This window comes from Dama dama, chromosome 19 (assembly GCF_033118175.1).
Source record: "Dama dama isolate Ldn47 chromosome 19, ASM3311817v1, whole genome shotgun sequence".
In the NCBI taxonomy this organism is placed as follows: Eukaryota; Metazoa; Chordata; class Mammalia; order Artiodactyla; family Cervidae; genus Dama; species Dama dama.
In genome coordinates, this window is record NC_083699.1 from 78,366,999 (window position 1) to 78,386,364 (window position 19,366).

The 19,366-nt window shown below is 37.5% G+C and overlaps 1 protein-coding gene across 1 annotated transcript in view; it reads left to right on the forward strand.

Moving 5' to 3' along the window:
- BRWD1 (bromodomain and WD repeat domain containing 1) overlaps positions 1-19,366 on the forward strand; it is a 123,563-nt gene that overhangs the window by 17,468 nt on the left and 86,729 nt on the right. The window contains exons 5-10 of the mRNA XM_061167568.1: positions 1,483-1,633; positions 3,687-3,785; positions 4,121-4,281; positions 5,355-5,576; positions 10,739-10,839; positions 18,074-18,144. Coding sequence (XP_061023551.1) covers positions 1,483-1,633; positions 3,687-3,785; positions 4,121-4,281; positions 5,355-5,576; positions 10,739-10,839; positions 18,074-18,144 — 805 coding nt within the window. The remainder of the gene's footprint in view (positions 1-1,482; positions 1,634-3,686; positions 3,786-4,120; positions 4,282-5,354; positions 5,577-10,738; positions 10,840-18,073; positions 18,145-19,366) is intronic.

Genomic DNA, 19,366 nt, shown 5'->3' on the forward strand with positions numbered 1-19,366 from the left:
TTAATTTGTGTTACTAAATTTCCTTATTGCTGAGTAGTATTCCATTGTACAGACACAGTAATGTGTCTAGTCATTCACCTGTTAATGGACATTTGAATTGTGTTCACTTGGGGCTCTTGAGAAGAAAGCTGTTCAAGAACATTCATGTGCAAACCTTTATGTGAACATATGCTTCCTTTTTTCTTGTGTAAACATCTACGAGTATTATAGCTGGATAAAATGGTTATGTATGTGTCATATTAAAGACACTACCCTACTGTTTTCCAAAGTGATTGTATTATTTTCCCTTTCCACCAGCAGTTTCTCTACATTCTTGTGATCTTGGTCTGGTCAGTTTTTAAAATTTTAGCTTTTTTAGTAGATGTGATATATCTCATTATGGTTTTAATTTGTATTTCATCTATTACCAGTGATGTTGAGCATCTTTTCATGTGTTTGTTTGCCATCTGTATATCTTCTTTGGTGAGGTATATAGTCAAACCATTCTTAAACATTAGGTTTTTAAAATTTTCTTGTCTTGATAGTTCTTTATATATTCTGGATATGAGTCCTTTATCAGATACATACTTTGCAAATATTTTCTTTCAGCCTGTGGTTGTCTTTTCATCCTCTTAACAATACCTGTTGAAAAACCAGAAGTTGTTTTGGTGAAGTATACTTTATCTATCTGTTCTTTTGTGGATTTTGATTTTGGTGTCATTTTCGAAATCTTTGCTTAATGTCAGGTCATAAAGATTTTTCTCTGTAAAGTTTTCTTTTATAGATTTTACAGTTTTAGATGATACATCTATGATATGTCTTGAGATAATTTTTGTTTATGGTGTTATGTACATATTAAAGTTAATTACCTGGTGGCTCAGATGGTAAAGAATCTGCCTGCAATGCGAAGACCCGGGTTTGATCCCTGGTTTGGGAAGATCCCTTGGAGAAGGGAATGGCTACCCACTCCAGTATTCTTGCTTGGAGAATTCCATGAACAGTGGAGCCTGGTGGCTACAAACTATGGGTCGCAAAGAGATGGACATGACTAAGCAACTAACACTTTGATTATTATTATAGTTAGTTTGACAAATGGATATTCCCTTGTTTTGACACCAAGTTTGAAAAGATTTATCTTTTCTTTTCTGCACCTTTGCTAAAAATCAGTTGTTCTTATATAACAGGTCCTGAAATCAGGTGGTTAGTCCTCAACTTTGCTCTTTTTCAAAGCTGCTTTGGCTTTTCTAAGCTGTTTGCATATACATTTTAGAATAAAATTTTCAGTTTCTAACAACGAAAAAAAGCCTACTGGGATTTTGGTTGGGATGGCTTTGAATCTGTAGATTAAGTTACTGCTTATTTTGTTTTTTAATTTCTCACAGCAGCATTTTGTGGTTTTCTTTGTATATGTTTCTCACATGTTTTGTCAAACTTGTCCCTAAGTATTTGTTTTTTTGAAACTCTTGTAAAAAATGTTGTTTTCAAAACTTGCTCTCCAATCAGGTCTTATCCAATAAGCATGTGGCTCCTGACCATCTGTTGCAAATCTGCCAACGCATCGGTCCCATGCTGGATAAAGAGATCCCACCCAGCATTTCAAGAGTCACTTCTTTACTTGGGGCAGGAAGGCAGTCTTTGCTACGTACAGCAAAAGGTACCTTAATTTGAAGAAGTGTTCTGCTTTGTATTACTAGCTTAATAATTACTATAATTGTGAAGTAATGTAAGCATTGTGGAAGAAAGGTGATATGTAACTAAAAACCATGCTGTGGACTATAAAATTCTCTGCATTTAGCCTAGGCATTGAATTCTATTACGTCAGTGTTTAATGGGTCCTTCTGCATTTTAAAAAATGATAAAGGTATAGATGTTAAGCTCAAATGCTTGAATTTATTCTGAGATGTGTTTGAGGTTTTATCAATGTGAGTTCTTAATTTTCCATTTTGTAGCTCACTTATAACTTCACTGAATGTAATTGTATGTGTCTAATAAACTCTTTAAATGCTAGAGTATTTCATTTGATATTTAGATTCTGCAAGCCCTTTGTTATAAGGGGAAGTGATTTTCTAAATTTGGTAGCATTTTGAAAATGAGCACCAAAAATGTACAATTGCATGGTTCTTTTTCCACCAGTTTTAATTTTTTGCAAAATTGTGTGGTAGCAAAATGTTTGGAATTGCTGTTTTTCTGTTAGCTTGGTATAAATCACTTAGACTGAGTATATGTATGTGATACGATCTATGTATACAACGTGGCTTAACTGCTAATGGGCAAGAATGTTGGCTCTTCTGATCCTGAGTATCCGTCACGTTCATCCCTCACGATGATTTTTAAGATCTGTTGCTGTTGTGATGCTGCCTCTTAGATGCCCCACCAGTGTAAAGTCTGACTGAGAAAGAACAACCCTTCCTCTTGGTTCCATGCCAGACTGGTTTGTCAGCGTTAGTTGTTTCTCAGTGCTCTACCTAGTCACGCCACACTGTGGCTCGAATCAGGAAACTGTTCATATTCCTCCTTTTTCTGTGTTCTACTCACCTTGTAATTATTCTGTTTTAGGTTGTTATATAGTAGTTGCTTGGGTAGCCTGTTTTCTTCTGTTTTCTTTACTTGTGTCAAGCTCAATGTTGTTTTGTGACGAGCACTGCTTTAGAACTGGCAGACTGTAGAAGAAGCTCTTCAGCAAGCTGTCCTAGGGTAGGGACTATATTTCTCTGTTTGTTTGTACTAGTGACACGAGAGGATGCCTTGTAACTGATAATGATAGTGGTGATGAATTCATTCCTGTAAAACATGATATGCCTGTTAGTTTGGGGCACCCGAGGCTCAGTGGAGGTTTGTATAATGCCTTTCTTCCCTTCCTCCTTCAGTTGTGCAGAAGCTAGTTTCTAGCACAGCATACTCTGTGCTCTGCTGCTATCTCCTCTAGAGGGGGTTAGACAGTTTTCTTTGTATATTTGCTAAGAGGGATAGGACTTCACAATTAAGTGTCCAGACTCACAGGTCCTACATGTGCTCTTGTGTAAAGGATTGTCTCTGATCCTAAAACAAGAGGAAAGCCATTTGTCAATACTAAGGAGATTAAAGTCATGGTAATATTGACCAGCATTAATTTTAAACTCAGTAGCATTTAAATAGTTAAGTCAAGGATTTTCATATAAATGAAAAAAAATAAAATTTTCCTTACAGAAACATCCATTTTGGGAAAATTGGATCAGTTGCGATTAAGACATTTATCACTAATGATTGTATGGTGTAATTCTGTGATGAAAAATAAAAATCCATTTGGCATTGAGTAGGACTTGGAATCAAAAGATCTGGTTTTATGGTCCATCTTGACAAGTCATTTGCAGCGGATCTCTTTAAAGGTCCTGGAACCTTTGAGCCTCAGTTACCTCACTTGTAAATTGGCGATAACACCTACCTCACAGGGTTGTTGTGAGGATTCAATGAGATGATGTATGTGGAAAGCACTTTGTAAATTGTAAAGTGCTACACAAATGTTAGTTGTTGTTATTGTATCTGAGATGTCTTAAATTTTTTTTTTCTTTCAGAAATAGTCTAATAAACCTCTAGGGCTTTTCTGTTAAAGTATATTAGTTGGTAAACCTTTTAATAAACAGTTTATTACAATATACGTAAGTATTCTATAAAATCTTTCTTGGGGTTAACTTTCAAGATTTTATGTGTATCTAAAATTCATTTTAAAGACTGCAGGCACACAGTTTGGAAGGGCTCTGCCTTTGCTGCTCTTCACAGAGGAAGACCTCCTGAAATGCCGGTGAATTATGGTTCCCCACCAAATCTTGGTAAGTGAGGTTGACTTTTCAGTTGCCCAAGATAATTTTTTAATTTCTTGACCAACTTTGTAACTGCTGTATTAAAACTTTAAAGAAGGTGCTGGTAATGTTTCAGATAATTTCTTTCCTAAAATTATTACTAAGAGTAATAAAAGGTAATGAAAAACAATCTTATTTAATAAATCTGTACTAGTGCTTATGGTAGAACAGAATTGGGAAGAAACTTCATCGTTAGGATTTCTCAAGTGTTAATTTTTGTGGCCCTCTAGAAATTGTTGTGGAGTTTTTCTTAGCTTCTCACATACTGGCTTCCCCTTAATCATTTTCGTGTTTTTATTTCCTAGTGGAGATCCATCGAGGAAAACAACTCACAGGGTGTTCCACTTTTAGCACAGCATTTCCAGGAGCTATGTATCAGCACATAAAAATGCACAGGAGGATTCTTGGACATCTGTCTGCTGTTTACTGTGTAGCATTTGATAGGACAGGACATAGAATCTTTACAGTGAGTTACCATTTTAAAGTCAATTTGGTATCATCTGGAGTACTTTAGTGTGCCTCACGATTATCTAGGAAAGCTTAATTAAACCTGTCTCTTCCCTTTCTCAGAAATTTTGACTTGGTCTGGTGTGGGGTCCGTGCATTTTTGTATTTTTATTTGCATTTTTATTAAGTATCCCCTGTGATTCTGAAGCAAATAATCAGGCCTTGTATGGTGTTTGTGGATTACCTCCAGCTCATTCTAGACCTACTGAATTAGGTTCTCGTGTGTATTAAACAAAAACAATCCAAAAAATCCCCCTACCTTAATCAGAAAGACCCTCTCCCCTCAAAATCCAAATGTCTACAGATGATTCTTATTCACATTGATTACTCGTGATCTGGGGAAATTGATTAACACTGAAAGATTATTTTATAATTATTATAAAGCTACATGTAAATTTTTGGAGTTTAACTTAACATTTCAGTGTTTTAAGGGAAAGTTAGGATGGCTAAGAAGTTTAGATTTCATTTTTCCATTGTTGAGATTCACAGTTGATATTCAGATATTTTCTGGATGGATGGATACTGGATGGTACTATAAATTTGAGACTCTATTGCTTAGTTATTTAAAATGAGGGCTTTAGTCCCATTGTTTTTTGTTTTTGAAATTGCCACTTATGCAACTTGTGTCCTAACTAATACTTACCAAGTTATTTAACTTAATGTGAATGAAACAAACATTTAGCTTTGTTAACTGAAATGGGTGAGCCTTGGACTTTTGGTTGGACTTATTATATGGCAGAGAATTTGGAGAAAATAGTATTTATAATAGGTCTAAGTCATAGAAATGAAAACTTCAAGAATGTATCTTTTTTATTATTTGATTTGAAGGAAAAAAACATTGTAAGTGTTCTTGGCCATCAGATTCATAATTTGAAGAGTATTCTTTTTTTTTTTTTTCCAGAGTATTCTGTAGTTGGAAAGAGAGGAGGAGATACAGACATTTAATTTGTGTGACAAGTGAATGGTATTTTTTTTAATGAAATATAAGACTTACTGTATTAACATTTTATCTTGGGGTATATTTTTTCTTAGGGTTCAGATGACTGTTTGGTGAAGATTTGGTCAACACACAATGGCCGCCTATTGTCCACATTAAGAGGTCACTCTGCAGAAATTTCAGATATGGCAGTAAACTATGAGAATACAATGATTGCTGCAGGGAGCTGTGATAAAATAATTAGAGTGTGGTGCCTGAGAACCTGTGCTCCAGTTGCTGTGCTCCAAGGCCACACGGGGTCAATTACATCTTTACAGGTAAAACCCCCTTTAGTGTGCACATCGGTGTACTGTCTCCTTTTCCTTTAAATGGTCATTATCTTTGGAGATGAGAAATAGTAAGATGTTTAGTAATTACATGATCTATTTTAAATTTAGTAATCAGGAAAATACAATCAATCAGAGTTCCATGCATCTTGGAAGGGTGATGTAATAGATACCTAGTGTAGTTAAGAGCTTTACTGGAATGACTTACTGTTTCCTTTAGGTTTACAGTTGAACTGAGTGAGTGGCAATTATATACTCATGGTGACAGGTTAATAATTTTTCTCCTTTAAAATTTGTGGATTTTGATAAGTTGATTAAATTAGCTGAACTATATTTTTTGTTTATTGTGGACAGTAATTTTGAACTGTATAGATGGTAGACAAAATAGTACGATGATCTTTTATGTGTCCATCAGCCCTGGCCAGTTCTTCTTCATCTATTTCACCTTGTACCTAAAGCAAATGCTAGATTTCATATCATTTCATCTGTAAATGCTTCAGTATATCTACTGTGTTTTATTAAAAACACAACCAAAAACATTATCATCACACTTGTTTGTTGATGTTCAAATTTCAGAAAGTTTCATAAATAGGCTTCCCTGGTGGCTCAGCTGGTAAAGAATCTGCATGCATTGTGGGAGACCTGGGTTCAATCCCTGGTTGGTAAGATCCCTGGAGAAGGGAAAGGCTACCTACTGTGGTGTTCTGGCCTGGAGAATTCCATGGACTATATCGTCTGTGGGGTCGCAAAGAGTCGCACACAACTCTTTCATAAATAGCATTATTTTATGTAATTTGTGTGAATTAGGAACCAAAGTCAGTACCTTACAATTGGTTGCTATACATTAAATGAATTTTACAACAAGTTGCACCATCTTGTCCAATTTTTTTGCAGTTTCTTTGTTGAGGAAATTGGGTTTATAGAGTTTCCACAGTTTGGGTACCATTTGCATCCTTGTGTAGATTAACATCTTTGTGTTTCTTGTAAGTTGGTTGTTGGGTCCGGAGTAGTAGTTTTATTTAATGCGTATGAGAGTCACTTGGAGGCTTTGTTTAAAACACAGATTGCTAGGCCCCACTGCTTAAGATTTTGTTTGATTCAGAATGTTGGAGGTAGGTGAGGATCATTGATTGAAATTAAAAGATACTTTGGCCCCGCCGCCCACCTCCGCCCAGAGACGGAGGGAGGAGCGGCGAGGGGCGGAGGGAGGGCGGAGGGAGGGCGGGTGGAGGGGTCGGGAGGAAAAAAAAAATAAAATAAAATAAAAGATACTTGGTTACCTTGATGCATATGCTCTTCCAGGTGGTCTCTCTGTATGTGTAGTTGCCTTAGATCCATTAGTTCCAAGAATGGTAACATTCAGTCACTTTTTAGAAATTACGTTTTGTTAGTAATTAGGTAATGATTTATAATGCCTTTTAAGGCATGTTGGTGCCTCTGATTTGAGTTTGATTAAAACAAGGAAAGTGGTTTCATTTTCATATGTGAATTTACCCAGGCTATATGTTGAGTGGCCTATAAATAGATTTGGTGTGAAGTTCTGTGATAAAAGTGACTTTTCTTAACTCCTGTGGTCAATATTTTTAAAGAACAGAGACTGCAAACTTGTTTTTTAAGCATGACAACTAAAATTGGGATTGTGTTTTACTTTGAATATTGGAGGAAAATCTTTGGTTTGCCTATTTATTTTTTGACAATGAGTATATTGTTCTCTAGAGGACTTTATAGGTTAAAAATTAATTCAAATCACCACTACGTTCCACAGGTTTTAAAATTTTAAAGTTTGTTATGAACTTATAGACAATATCACAGCAAATAAGACCATTTATAGTAAGTAGTTGGTGAGCATATCTGTCTTAAAAAACCATTATGGGATTGTTCATTGTGAGAGTGAAGCTCTGGTCTTCAATGAAAGCCCCATTGTTCTGATAATAGGGGCCCACCTGTATTTATCACCTACCAAATATATCAGAAAATTTACTTGTGTGGTAGTAAGTTTTTATACATCAGAAGGCTTATCTGTGCTTGCTAGTGGTTACTATGAAGTTCAAACACAAGTGCATGATATATTAATCTTTTTCATGTTCTTTGCCCTGTTGTTACTGGCATGTATAAACCATCCTAATTGTAGTAGTGGCTTTCTTTTTTTATTAAAAAAAGATATGTAATATTGTTTGCCAAAAAAATTAGACAGTAGTTAATAGCAGATAATATTGAAAACTTCCATAATCTTACCATTTAGAATAATCACTGTCAGTATTTCAGTACATAACCTTTCTCATGGGTAGCAGTATACAATATCACTTATAATTTACATTCTCAATAGTGTTAGTATTAGACTAACTGGATTAGAGTTAGAACCTTTTGTCTAAGAGTATCAAGTAACATTCTTGGGGAGTAAGAGACATAATGCATAGCTGGAAACTATTAATAGAAAAGTTGGATGAAGGTGAAAAAGTATCCCGAGTACTAATCAGTTCAATCGCTCAGTCATGTCTGACTCCTTGCGACCTTGTGGACTGCAGCATGCTAGGCTTCTCTGTCCATCTCCAATTTCCAGAGTTGGCTCAAACGCGTGTTCCTCGAGTCAGTGATCCCATCCAACCATCTCATCCTCTGTCGTCCCCTTTTCCTCCTGCCTTCAATCTTTACCAGCATCAGAGTCGTTGCTAAGGAGTCAGTTCTTCACCTCAGGTGGCCAAAGTATTGGAGTTTCAGCTTTAGCATCAGTCCTTCCAGTGAATATTCAGGACTGATTTCCTTCAGGTTTGATCTCCTTGCAGTCCAGGGGACTCTCAAGGGTCTTCTTCAATACCACAGTTCAAAAGCATCAGTTCTTCAGTGCTCAGCTTTCTTTGTGGTACAACTCGCACATCCATATATTACTTCTGGAAAAACCATAGCTTTGACTAGATGGACCTTTGTTGGCAAAGTTAATGTCTCTGCTTTTTAATATGCTAGGTTGGTCATAGCTTTTCTTCCAAGGAGCAAGCGTCTTTTTAATTTCATGGCTGCAGGCTCCATCTGCAGTGATTTTGGAGCCCAAGAAAATAAAGACTGTCATTGTTTCCATTTCCATTCCATTTCACGAAGTACTAACATAGAAATTATGTAGCCAAGATATGGAAAGCCCAGAGGGAGGAAGCTTGAATTTGAAGGCATTTAGCAGTTTGATAGGTGACTGAGAAGCTTGGCAGACATTTTGACAGACTTGTAGGGTTGGGGAGGATATATCTTGGAAATATCCATGCATAGTAAAATGAGCTATTGATGAAATTTCATCAGAGTACTAGAATTAGTAAAAAGGAAGTTTGAGAACTGAAGCGTACGACTGAATTTAGTAGTTCAGTAGATGGTTTTAACAGCAGACTAGATTCTCCTGAGGAAATCAAAGAGAGAATTAATGAGTTGGCAGTGAGGCCAGAGAAAAGAAACAAATGGAAGCACCGAGTGAAGAGTTTAGAATGTACCAAAAGAGGTTAATAGAGAGGAAATGCTGAAAAGATTCCACATGTGTATACATATATATGTACCATATGTGTAACTGGAATTCCTGAAGGAGAGAATGAAGCAAAAGCTGTGTTTGTAGTGATAATAGCTGAGAAGTTTGCAAAATACACTAAAGAAATAAAGCCACAGATTGAAGAAACGCTAAGGTTCCTGAACAGAGTAAATATACAGAAAACTACAACTATGGAACATCACAATAAAAGTTTTTTTTTTTTTTTTTAATGTTTATTTAACTGGTCTGGGTCTAAATTGTAGCATGCGGCATCTAGTTCCCTGACCAGGGATCAAACCTGGAGCTCCCTGTGTTGGGAGTGCAGAGTCTTAGCCACTGGACCACCAGGGAAGTCCCACAATAAAAGTTTTAAAACCAAAGACAAAGAGAAATCTTAAAGTAATCAGAGCAGAAAATACCGAAGGAGCAAGACTGATGGCCAGCTTCTCAGTAGAAGCAGTGGAGGTTCATAGACAAAGGAGTGCTTTTCTGAGAGTGCTGATAGGAAATGACTGCAGGTCCAGAATTCTGAACCTATTGAAAATCCACTGAAGTGTAATAAACACTTTTTCAGATAGATTCAGAGTTTCTTAGTAATGGGACAGCACTAAGGGGAATTTGATTTAGTATTCTTCAGGCAGAGAAGGAATGTGATCCCAGGCTTGGAGTAGTAAGAAGGAGTGAAAAATTAAAAAAAAATGTGTATGGGTAAATGGAAATAAACATTGACTACCTGCAACAAATATCATTTCTTAGGGTTTTAGATTATATATATAATTAAACTGACAGTAATAAGAGCTTATGTGTTTGGAGTTAACTTCAGTATTAGTGTAGATCTTTCTGTTACTATCACATACCACATTCCCTCTCACTTTTGTAGTTTTGTTCATCTTACTTCCTTTGCTGAGTGTGTTTTTCTTGTTTTCGTTATAATTCCTTCTCTTATTTTATAAGCTGCCTTGGATGTCTCTGGACCAAATGGATCTTCCTTTCTGTAGCTTGTTTGTGTAGCACAGTTGGAACTTTGTTAAACACAAGTGTTAACCCTATTCTGAAGTTACAATGTAATTCTTTTGTTATATTCCTTTTATGGTTTTGTTATTTAAATATTTAAAATGTTGATCACTTGGAATTTATCCTGTGTTACGGTCTGAGGAATGGATCCATTTTTCCCCAGATTGTTGCATAGTTGTCCCTTTACCATTTATGCATTTATGGTCCATCGTTTCCCCACCTGACTGAGATGGCTCCTTTGTTGTATGTCCTGTGCATTAGGGTCCAGTTCGGACTTCACAGTTTTCCGTTGGTCTTTCTGTTATAATGTACATACTGTGCCCCATAGTTTTAATTATTGAGGCTTTGTGTTAGGTCTTACAGCAACAGGACTAGATCTTTACTTTCTCTTCACAAAAGTTTTTCTGACCGTTCTTATTCATTTCCAAAATAATCTTTTATTGAGATCACATTATAAATTAGAGATTGACTTTCCTTTTTTTTAACTGGTTATGAGGTCTCACTGTAGTGTCGCCTGTATTTTGGATTTCTTGCGTGTTACTCAAAGTGTCAATTGAAATTAACTTTGAAAAACTTAAACTGTAATGTTAGTGGCAGCTCAGGAAACTGATGTGTAAATGTTTTTATTCCTTTTTAGTTCAGCCCCATGGCGAAAGGCTCGCAAAGATACATGGTTTCCACTGGTGCTGATGGGACTGTTTGTTTTTGGCAGTGGGATTTAGAATCCTTGAAATTCAGGTAAGTGGCTGTAATTATTTAGTAAGTTTTTTCTTTTTTCATGATGTTACAGTTTAGTCTAAAAATGAAATCTGATTATAAAGAGAAATTATGTATTGTGATTTGCCTTTGTACTTTTGAACTTAATTTTTGATACATACAGTACATGTACCATATTGACTGCTGTTTACACTGTACCATTTAGATATTTGGGTATGTTAAAGGGGCAGAGCCATTCTCTCTTAGTGGTCACATGTTTTTGAAAGAGTGATAGTATGTGAAATATTTTGAAAAATGTTAGAAATATACATAATTATATGCACAGGCAGAAATTTAGGCAGGAATTATTTAAGAATCAGACCTGGATTATGGCCCTACACTGCCCATCATGGTACCCCACTAGCCACACATCTCTGTTGAACACTTTGGTTGTGGCTGATGCAATTGAGGAAATCGAATTATTAAATTTCTAACAGATATGATTCAGTAATTATAGAACTTTTAAGCATATTTTAAACAACTTGAGTATGTGAATTAGTTTTTCAACCAGAAGTTTCATGAAATCTCAGTACAGATCAAGTATTTTTGATGAAAACTTTTCAAATTGAGATCTATTATAAGTGTCCAGTATGCTATGGAAGAGTTAAAGGATATACTATGAAAGCAATTAAAGTTCTCATATTAACATTGTTGTGGTATTTTGGATATATTGGGTTAAATGGATTAAAACTAATTTTATCTTTTTACTTAAGATGTGGCTGCTAAAAATTTAATGTTAGATATGCAGCTTGCTTTCTTTTTCTGTTGGAGCCTGCTATCATCTGGTGGTTTTAGAGCCTGTTCTGTGGCCTTGATAATGGGTTCTCTTACACTCTCTGAGCTTTAATCACCTCAGTTATAGAACAGTGGTTAGTGGGCTTGCTCTTTCTGTGTACTAGGATCCGTGTAAGTTTGGGGGTTAGATAGTCCTCTCACATCCACCCACCTATAACAGCGTTTGTGGAAATATTTGGTATACGATGAGGTACTATAGAAGTAAGATGGCAACATTTATGTATGCTAGATTAAAGCTGTTATCGTTTTAAAAAATTTATTCTTAATTGAAGAATAATTGCTTTAAAACATTGTTTTAACTTCCTGCCATACATCAGCATGAATCAGCCAGCCATAGATACATGTATGTCCCCTCCCTCTTGAACCTCCCTTCTACCGCCCATCCCGTCTCACCCCTCTCGGTTTTACAGAGCCCTGGTTTGAGCTCCCCGAGTCATGCAGCAAATCCCCATAACTGTCTGTTTTACATGTGGTAGTGCGTATGTTTCAGTTCTGCTCTCTCCGTTCATCCCACCCTCTTCTTCCCCCTCCCCAGCCCGTGTCAGTAAGTCTGCTCTTGGTCTCTGTGTCTCCCTTGCTGCCCTGCATATAGGTTCTTCAGCACCATCTTTTTAGATTCCATATTACATGCATTAATATTCAATACTTGTTTTTCTCTTTCTGACTTACTTCACTTATGTATAATAGGATCTAGGTTCATCTACCTTGTTAGAACTCACTCAGATGCGTTTCTTTTTATGGCTGAGTACTATTCCACTGTACCACAGCTGCTTTATCCATTCATCTGTTGATGGACAATCCATGTTGCAACTTCCATGACCTAGCTATTATAAATAGTGCTGGAGTGAACATTGGGGTACATGTGTCTTTTTCAATTTTGGTTTCCTCAGGCTATATGCCTAATAGTGGAATTTCTGGGTCATATGGTAGTTTTATTCCTAGTTTTTTTTTTTTTTTAAGGAATCTCCATACTGTCTTCCATCGTGGCTGTATCAGTTGACATACCCACCAGCAGTGTTAGAGGGTTCCCTTTGCTCCACACCCTCTCCAGCGTTTATTGTTTATGGGTTTTTTGATGATGGCCATTCTGACTGGTATGAGGTGATATCTCATTGTAGTTTGATTTAGATTTCTCTAATATTTAGAGTGATGTTGAGCATCTTTTCATGTGTTGTTAGCCATCTATATGTCTTCTTTGGCGAAATGTTTGTGTAGGTCTTTTCCCCACTTTTTGATTGGGTTGTTTGTTTATCTGATATTGAGTTGAATGAGCTGCTTATGTATTTTGGAAATTAATCCTCTGTCAGTTGTTTCATTTGCTATTATTTTCTCCCATTTTGAGGGTTGTCTTCTTCACCTTGTTAATAGTTTTCTTTGCTGTGCAGCAGCTTTTAAGTTTAATTAGGTCCCACTTACTTATTTTTGTTTTTATTTCCATTACTGTAGGAGGTGAGTCATAGAGGATCTTGCTGTGATTTATGTCATACAGTGTTCTGCCTATGTTTTCCTCTAAGAGTTTTATAGTTTCTGATGTTACATTTAGGTCTTTAATTCATTTTGAGTTTATCTTTGTGTATGGTGTTAGGAAGTGTTTTAATTTCATTCTTCAATTCTTCATTATCCATTTCTCCCAGCACCACTTATTGAAGAGACTATCTTTGCCCCACTGTATATTCTTGCTTCCTTTGTCAAAAGGTGCCCATAGGTGCGTGGGTTGATCTCTGGGCTTTCTGTCTTGTTCATTGGCCTATCTTTCTGTTTTTTATCATACTGTCCAGATGACTGTAGCTTTGTAGTATAGTCTGAAGTCAGGAAGGTTGATATCTCCAGCTCCATTGTTCTTTCTCAAGATTGCTTTGGCTCTTTGGGGTCTTTTGTGTTTTCACACGAATTGTAAAATTTTTTGTCCTAATTCTGTGACTAATGCCTTTGGTAACGTGATAGGGATTGCACTGAATCTTTATATTGCATTTGATAGTACAGTCATTTTCACAATACTGATTCTTTCAGCCTAGGAGCATGGAATATCTCTCCATGTGCTAATGTCATCTTTGATTTCTTTTATCAGTCTCATAGTTTTCTGTATACAGGCCTTTTGACTCCTTAGGTAAGTTTATTCCTAGGTATTTTATTCTTTTTGTTGCAATGGTAAATGGGATTGATTCCTTAATTTCTCTTTTTTGTTTTTCATTGTTAGCATATAGGAATGCAAGTGATTTCTGGGTATTGATTTTGTATCCTGCAACATTACTAAATTCACTTATTAGCTGTAGTAACTTCATGATAGCATCTTCAGGATTTTATATGTATAGTATGATGTCATCTTCAAACAGTGTGAGTTTTGCTGCTTCTTTTCCAATCTGGATTCCTTTTATTTCTTTTTCGTCTGTGATTGCCGTAGCTAAGACCTCCAAATCTGTGTTGGATAATAGTGGTGAAAGTGGACACCCTTGTCTTGTTCCTGATCTTAGAGGGAATGCTTTCAGTTTTTCATCATTGAGAATAATGTTTGCTGTGGGTTTGTTGTATATAGCCTTTATTATGATGAGGTAGGTTCGTTCTATGCCCATAAATGGGCAAAATAAGCTTTTGAATGTTGTCAAGAGGTTTTTCTGCATCTGTTGAGATTATCATATGGCTTTGATCTTTCAGTTTGTTAATATGGTGTATCACATTGATTGATTTGTGTTTATTGAAGAATCTTTGCATTTCTGGGATAACCCCGACTTGATCATGGTGTATGATCTTTTTAATGTGTTGTTGAATTCTGTTTGCTAGAATTTTGTTGAGGATTTTTGTGTTGATGTTCATCAGTGATACTGGCTTGTAATTTTCTTTTTTTGTGATGTCTTTGTCTGGTTTTGGTATCATGATGATGGTGGACTCATTCCATGAGTTTGAAAGTGTTCCATCCTCTGCAGTTATTTGAAAGAGTTTCAGAAGGATTGGCATTAGCTCTACTCTGAATGTTTGATAGAAGTCAGCTGTGAAGCTATCTGGTTCTGGGCTTTTGTTTTTGGGGAGATTTTTGAATCACAGCTTCGATTTCAGCCTAAAGCCAGTAGGTTCAGTTCAGTTCACTCACTCAGTCGTGTCTGACTCTTGATGACCCCGTGGACTGTAGCCTGCCAGGCTTCCCTGTTCATCACCAACTCCCAGAGCTTGCTCAGACTCATGTCCATCGAGACGGTGATGCCATCCAAAAGTCTCATCCTCTGTCATCCCCTTCTCCTGTCTTCAGTCTTTCCTAGCATCAGGGTCTTTCCCAATGAGTCAGTTCTTCGCATCAGGTGGCCAACGTATTGGAGTTTTAGCTTCAGCATCAGACCTTCCAATGAATATTCGGGACTGATTTCCTTTAGGGTCAACTGGTTTGATCTCCTTGCAGTCCAAGGGACTCTCAAGAGTCTTCTCCAACACCACAGTTCAAAAGCATCAATTCTTCGGTGCTCAGCTTTCTTTGTGGTCCAACTCTCACATCCATACATGACTACTGGAAAAACCATAGCCTTGACTAGATGGACCTTTGTTGGCAAAGTAATGTCTCTGCTTTTTAATATGCTGTCTAGGTTGGTCAGAGCTTTTCTTCCAAGGAGCAAATGTCTTTTAATTTCATGGCTGCAGTCACCATCTGCAGTGATTTTGGAGCCCAAGAAAATAAAGTCTGTCATTGTTTCCATTGTTTCCCCATCTATTTGCCATGAAGTGATGGAACTGGATGCCATGATCTTCATTTTCTGAATGTTGAGTTTTAAGCCAACTTTTTTACTCTCCTCTTTCACTTGCATCAAGGGGCTCTTTAGTTCTTCTTCACTTTTCTGCCATAAGGGTGGCGTCCTCTGCATATCTGATTATTGATCTTTCTCCCGGCAGTCTTGATTCCAGCTTGTGCTTCATCCAGCCCGGCATTTCGTGTGATGTCTGTCCTCTCCTTGGAAGTTAAATAAGCAGGGTGACAATATACAGCCTTGATGTACTCCTTTCCCAGTTTGGAACCACTCCATTGTTTCATGCCCAGTTCTAGCTGTTGTTTCTTGACCTACATACAGATTTCTCAGGAGGCAGGAAAGGTGGTCTGGTATTCCCATCTCTTTAAGAATTTTCCAGAGTTGGTTGTGATCCACACAGTCAAAGGCTTTGGCATAGTCAATAAAGCAAAAGTAGATGTTTTTCTGGAACTCTCTTGCTTTTCCTGTGATCCAGTGGATGCTGGCAATTTGATTGCTGGTTCCTCTGCCTTTTCTAAGTCCCGTTTGAACATCTGGAAGTTCTTTGTGCACTTACTGTTGAAGCCGCGTTTGGAGAATTTTGAGCTTCACTTTGCCTAGTGTGTGAGATGAGTGCAATTGTGCGGTAGTTTGAGCATTCTTTGGCATTGCACTTCTTTGGGATTGGAATGAAAACTGACCTTTACCAGTCCTGTGGCCACTGCTGAATTTTCTCAATTTGCTGGCTTATTGAGTACAGCACTTTTCACAGCGTCATCTTTTAGGACTTGAAGTAGCTCAGCTGGAATTCCATCACCTTCACTAGCTTTGTTCGTAGTGATGCTTCCTAAGGCCCACTTGACTTTGGACTCCATGTTGTCTGGCTCTAGGTGAGTGATCACACTATTGTGGTTGTTGGGATCATTAAGATTTTTTTGTACAGTTCTTCTGTGTATTCTTGTCACTTCTTCTTAATATCTTCTGCTTTTGTTAGGTCCATACCATTTCTGTCCTTTATTGTGTCCATCTTTGCATGAAATGTTCCCTTGGTATCTCTGATTTTCTTTAAGAGATCTCTAGTCTTTCCTATTCTGTTGTTTTCCTCTATTTCTTTGCATTGATCACTGAGGACAGTTTTTTTAATCTCTCCTTGCTGTTCTTTGGAACCTTGCATTCAAATGGGTATATCTTTCCTTTTCTCCTTTGCCTTTAGCTTCTCTTCTTTCCTCAGCTATTTGTAAAGCCTCCTCGGACAATCATTTTACCTTTTTTTGCATTTCTTTTTCTTGTTCCCTGCCTCCTGTACAATGTCACGAACCTCTGTGCATTGTTCTTGGTGCTCTATCAGATCTAATCCCTTGAATCTGTTTGTCACTTATCACACTGTATAGTTATAAGGCATTTGATTTAGGTCATACTTGAATGGTCTAGTGATTTTCTGTTCTTCAATTTCAGTCTGAATTTTGTGATAAGTAGTTCATGATCTGAGCCACTGTCAGCTCCCGGTCTTATTTTTGCTGACTGGATAGGGTTTCTTCATCTTTGCACTTGATCTCTTAGCCAGAAGGCCGAGAAGCAATAGAGCTTCTCCACCTTTGGCTGCAAAGAATATAATCAGTCTAATTTTGGTATTGACCATCTGGTGATATCCATGTGTAGAGTCGTCTCTTGTGTTGTTGGAAGAGGGTGTTTGCTGTGACCAGTGCGTTCTCTTGGCAAAATTCTGTTAACCTTTGCCCTGCTTCATTTTGTACTCCAAGGCCAAATTTGCCTATTACTGCAGGTATCTCTTGACTTCATACTTTCGCATTCCAGTCCCCTATGATGAAAACAACTTCTTTTGGTGTTAGTTTTAGATCTTGTAGGTCGTCATAGAATCAGCTTCAGCTTCAGCTTCTTCAGCGTTAGTGATTGGGGCTTAGACTTGGATTACTGTGATATTGAATGGTTTGCCTTGGAAACAGATCATTCTGTCATTTTTGAGATTGCAATCAAGTACTGCATTTCAGACTCTTTGTTGACTGTGAGGGCTACTCCATTTCTTCTAAGGGATTCTTGCTCAAAGTAGTACATAAAATGGTCATCTGAATTAAATTCACCCATTCCAGTCCATTTTAGTTCACTGATTTCCTAAAATGTTGATGTTCACTCTTGCCATCTCCTGTTTGACCACTTCTAGTTTACCTTGATTAATGGACCTAACATTCCAGGTTCCTATGCAATATTGTTCTTCACAGCATTGGACCTTTATGTCAATACCAGTCACATCCACAACTGCGCGTTGTTTTCGCTTTGACTGTGTCTTCATTCTTTTTGTAGTTATTTCTCCGCTCTTCTCCAGCAGCATATTGGGCACCTACCGGCCTGGGGAGTTCATCTTTCAGTGTCACATGTTTTTGCCTTTTCATACTCTTCTTGGCATTCTCAAAGCAAGAATTCTGAAGTGGTTTGCCATTCCCTTCTCCAGTGGACCACATTTTGTTAGAACTCTTCACCATGACCTGTCCATCTTGGGTGGCCCTACATGGCATGGCTAATAGTTTCATTGAATCAGACAAGGCTGTGGTCCATGTGATAGTTTGGTTGATTTTCTGTGATTGTGGTTTTCATTCTGTCTGCCCTCTGATGAAATAAGGATAAGAGGCTTATGGAAACTTCCAGGATGTTAAACCATGTTAATGTGTATTTTAAAACAACATGTTCTTCTTTTCTAGTCCACGTCCCCTGAAGTTCACTGAAAAGCCTAGACCAGGTGTTCAAATGCTGTGTTCTTCATTTAGTGTTGGTAAGATACCTTTAGTGTTTTTTTCTTAGTTTTGTTTTAGTTTTTTTGAGCAACCAACCACATGATGGCTAATGGCCTTTATCAGATAGATGGTGAATGACTTATGTTCATTTCATTAGATTTAACCTGTGATGTTAATTAGCCTTTTTCTTATCTTCCCCATTCTGACTTTCTTGGATTTTTCATAGTAATCAGAGCCAGGGATATAGGAGAACTGTCAAAAAGGACGCTTAAAGTGTCCAAATGAGCAATTCCTCTGCCATGTGCCCTGTGTGTATGATAAGCCAAGATTGTGATTTTCTTTGAATTGCTGGTTTTGGGGAGTTTAGGTTTGTTTTGCACACATCTTGTGAAATTATTCCTCTTTTTCTTTTTTTGTACAGTGGACTTGTGTGGTAACCTTTGTTTTGGGGAGAGGTCAAAGATTTTCCCCCATAGAAGTCTGAAAATACGAACAAGTGAACTTCATATACCATAGCTATGTTTAGGTGTGTAAGTGTTAGTCACTTAGTCATGTCTGACTTTCTGTGATCCCGTGGACTGTAGCCCACCAGGCTGTTCTGTCCATTGGATTTTCCAAGCAAGAGTACTGGAGTGGGTTGCCATTTCCTTCTCCAGAAGACCTTCCTGACCCAGGGATGGAACCTGACCCGGGGATTGAACCCAGGTCTCCCACATTGCAGGCAGATTCTTTACCATCTAAGTCACCAGGATCCCCTAGGACTGTAAAGGGATTTAGAGAGCAGAACCTGTTTTCATGCATTTTTGGAGTGGCAGCGTCTTAGTCCTTGTCACAACCAGTATGACAGAGGGAGATAATAAACATTTCCAGATTGAATTAACTTTTTAAAATTAAGTGTCATCTGAGGTGTACAACCCCCCCCCCCCCCCCCCTGCTATAATACCACCAAACAGTTCTCTGATACTAGCTTGGCGTCCTACAGTTCAACCCCATTCTGACACTGCCTACCTAGAGAATAGTGTGAGACTGCACAGAATACGGGCTCAGTCCTACAAGATTCCCAGACCACCTCCAGCCTCAGACCCGGTTGTCACCTTGCTTCTGCTGACAGGCTGTAGGTCAGAGGTTCCCACAACTTCTTCCTTGGATTTAGTTAATTTGCTGAAGCAGCTGACAGAAGTCCTTTCACTCAGTGGATTTTTGGTTTATTATGAAAGAACATAATTCAGGAATAGCTAGATGGAGGAGATGTTTAGGATA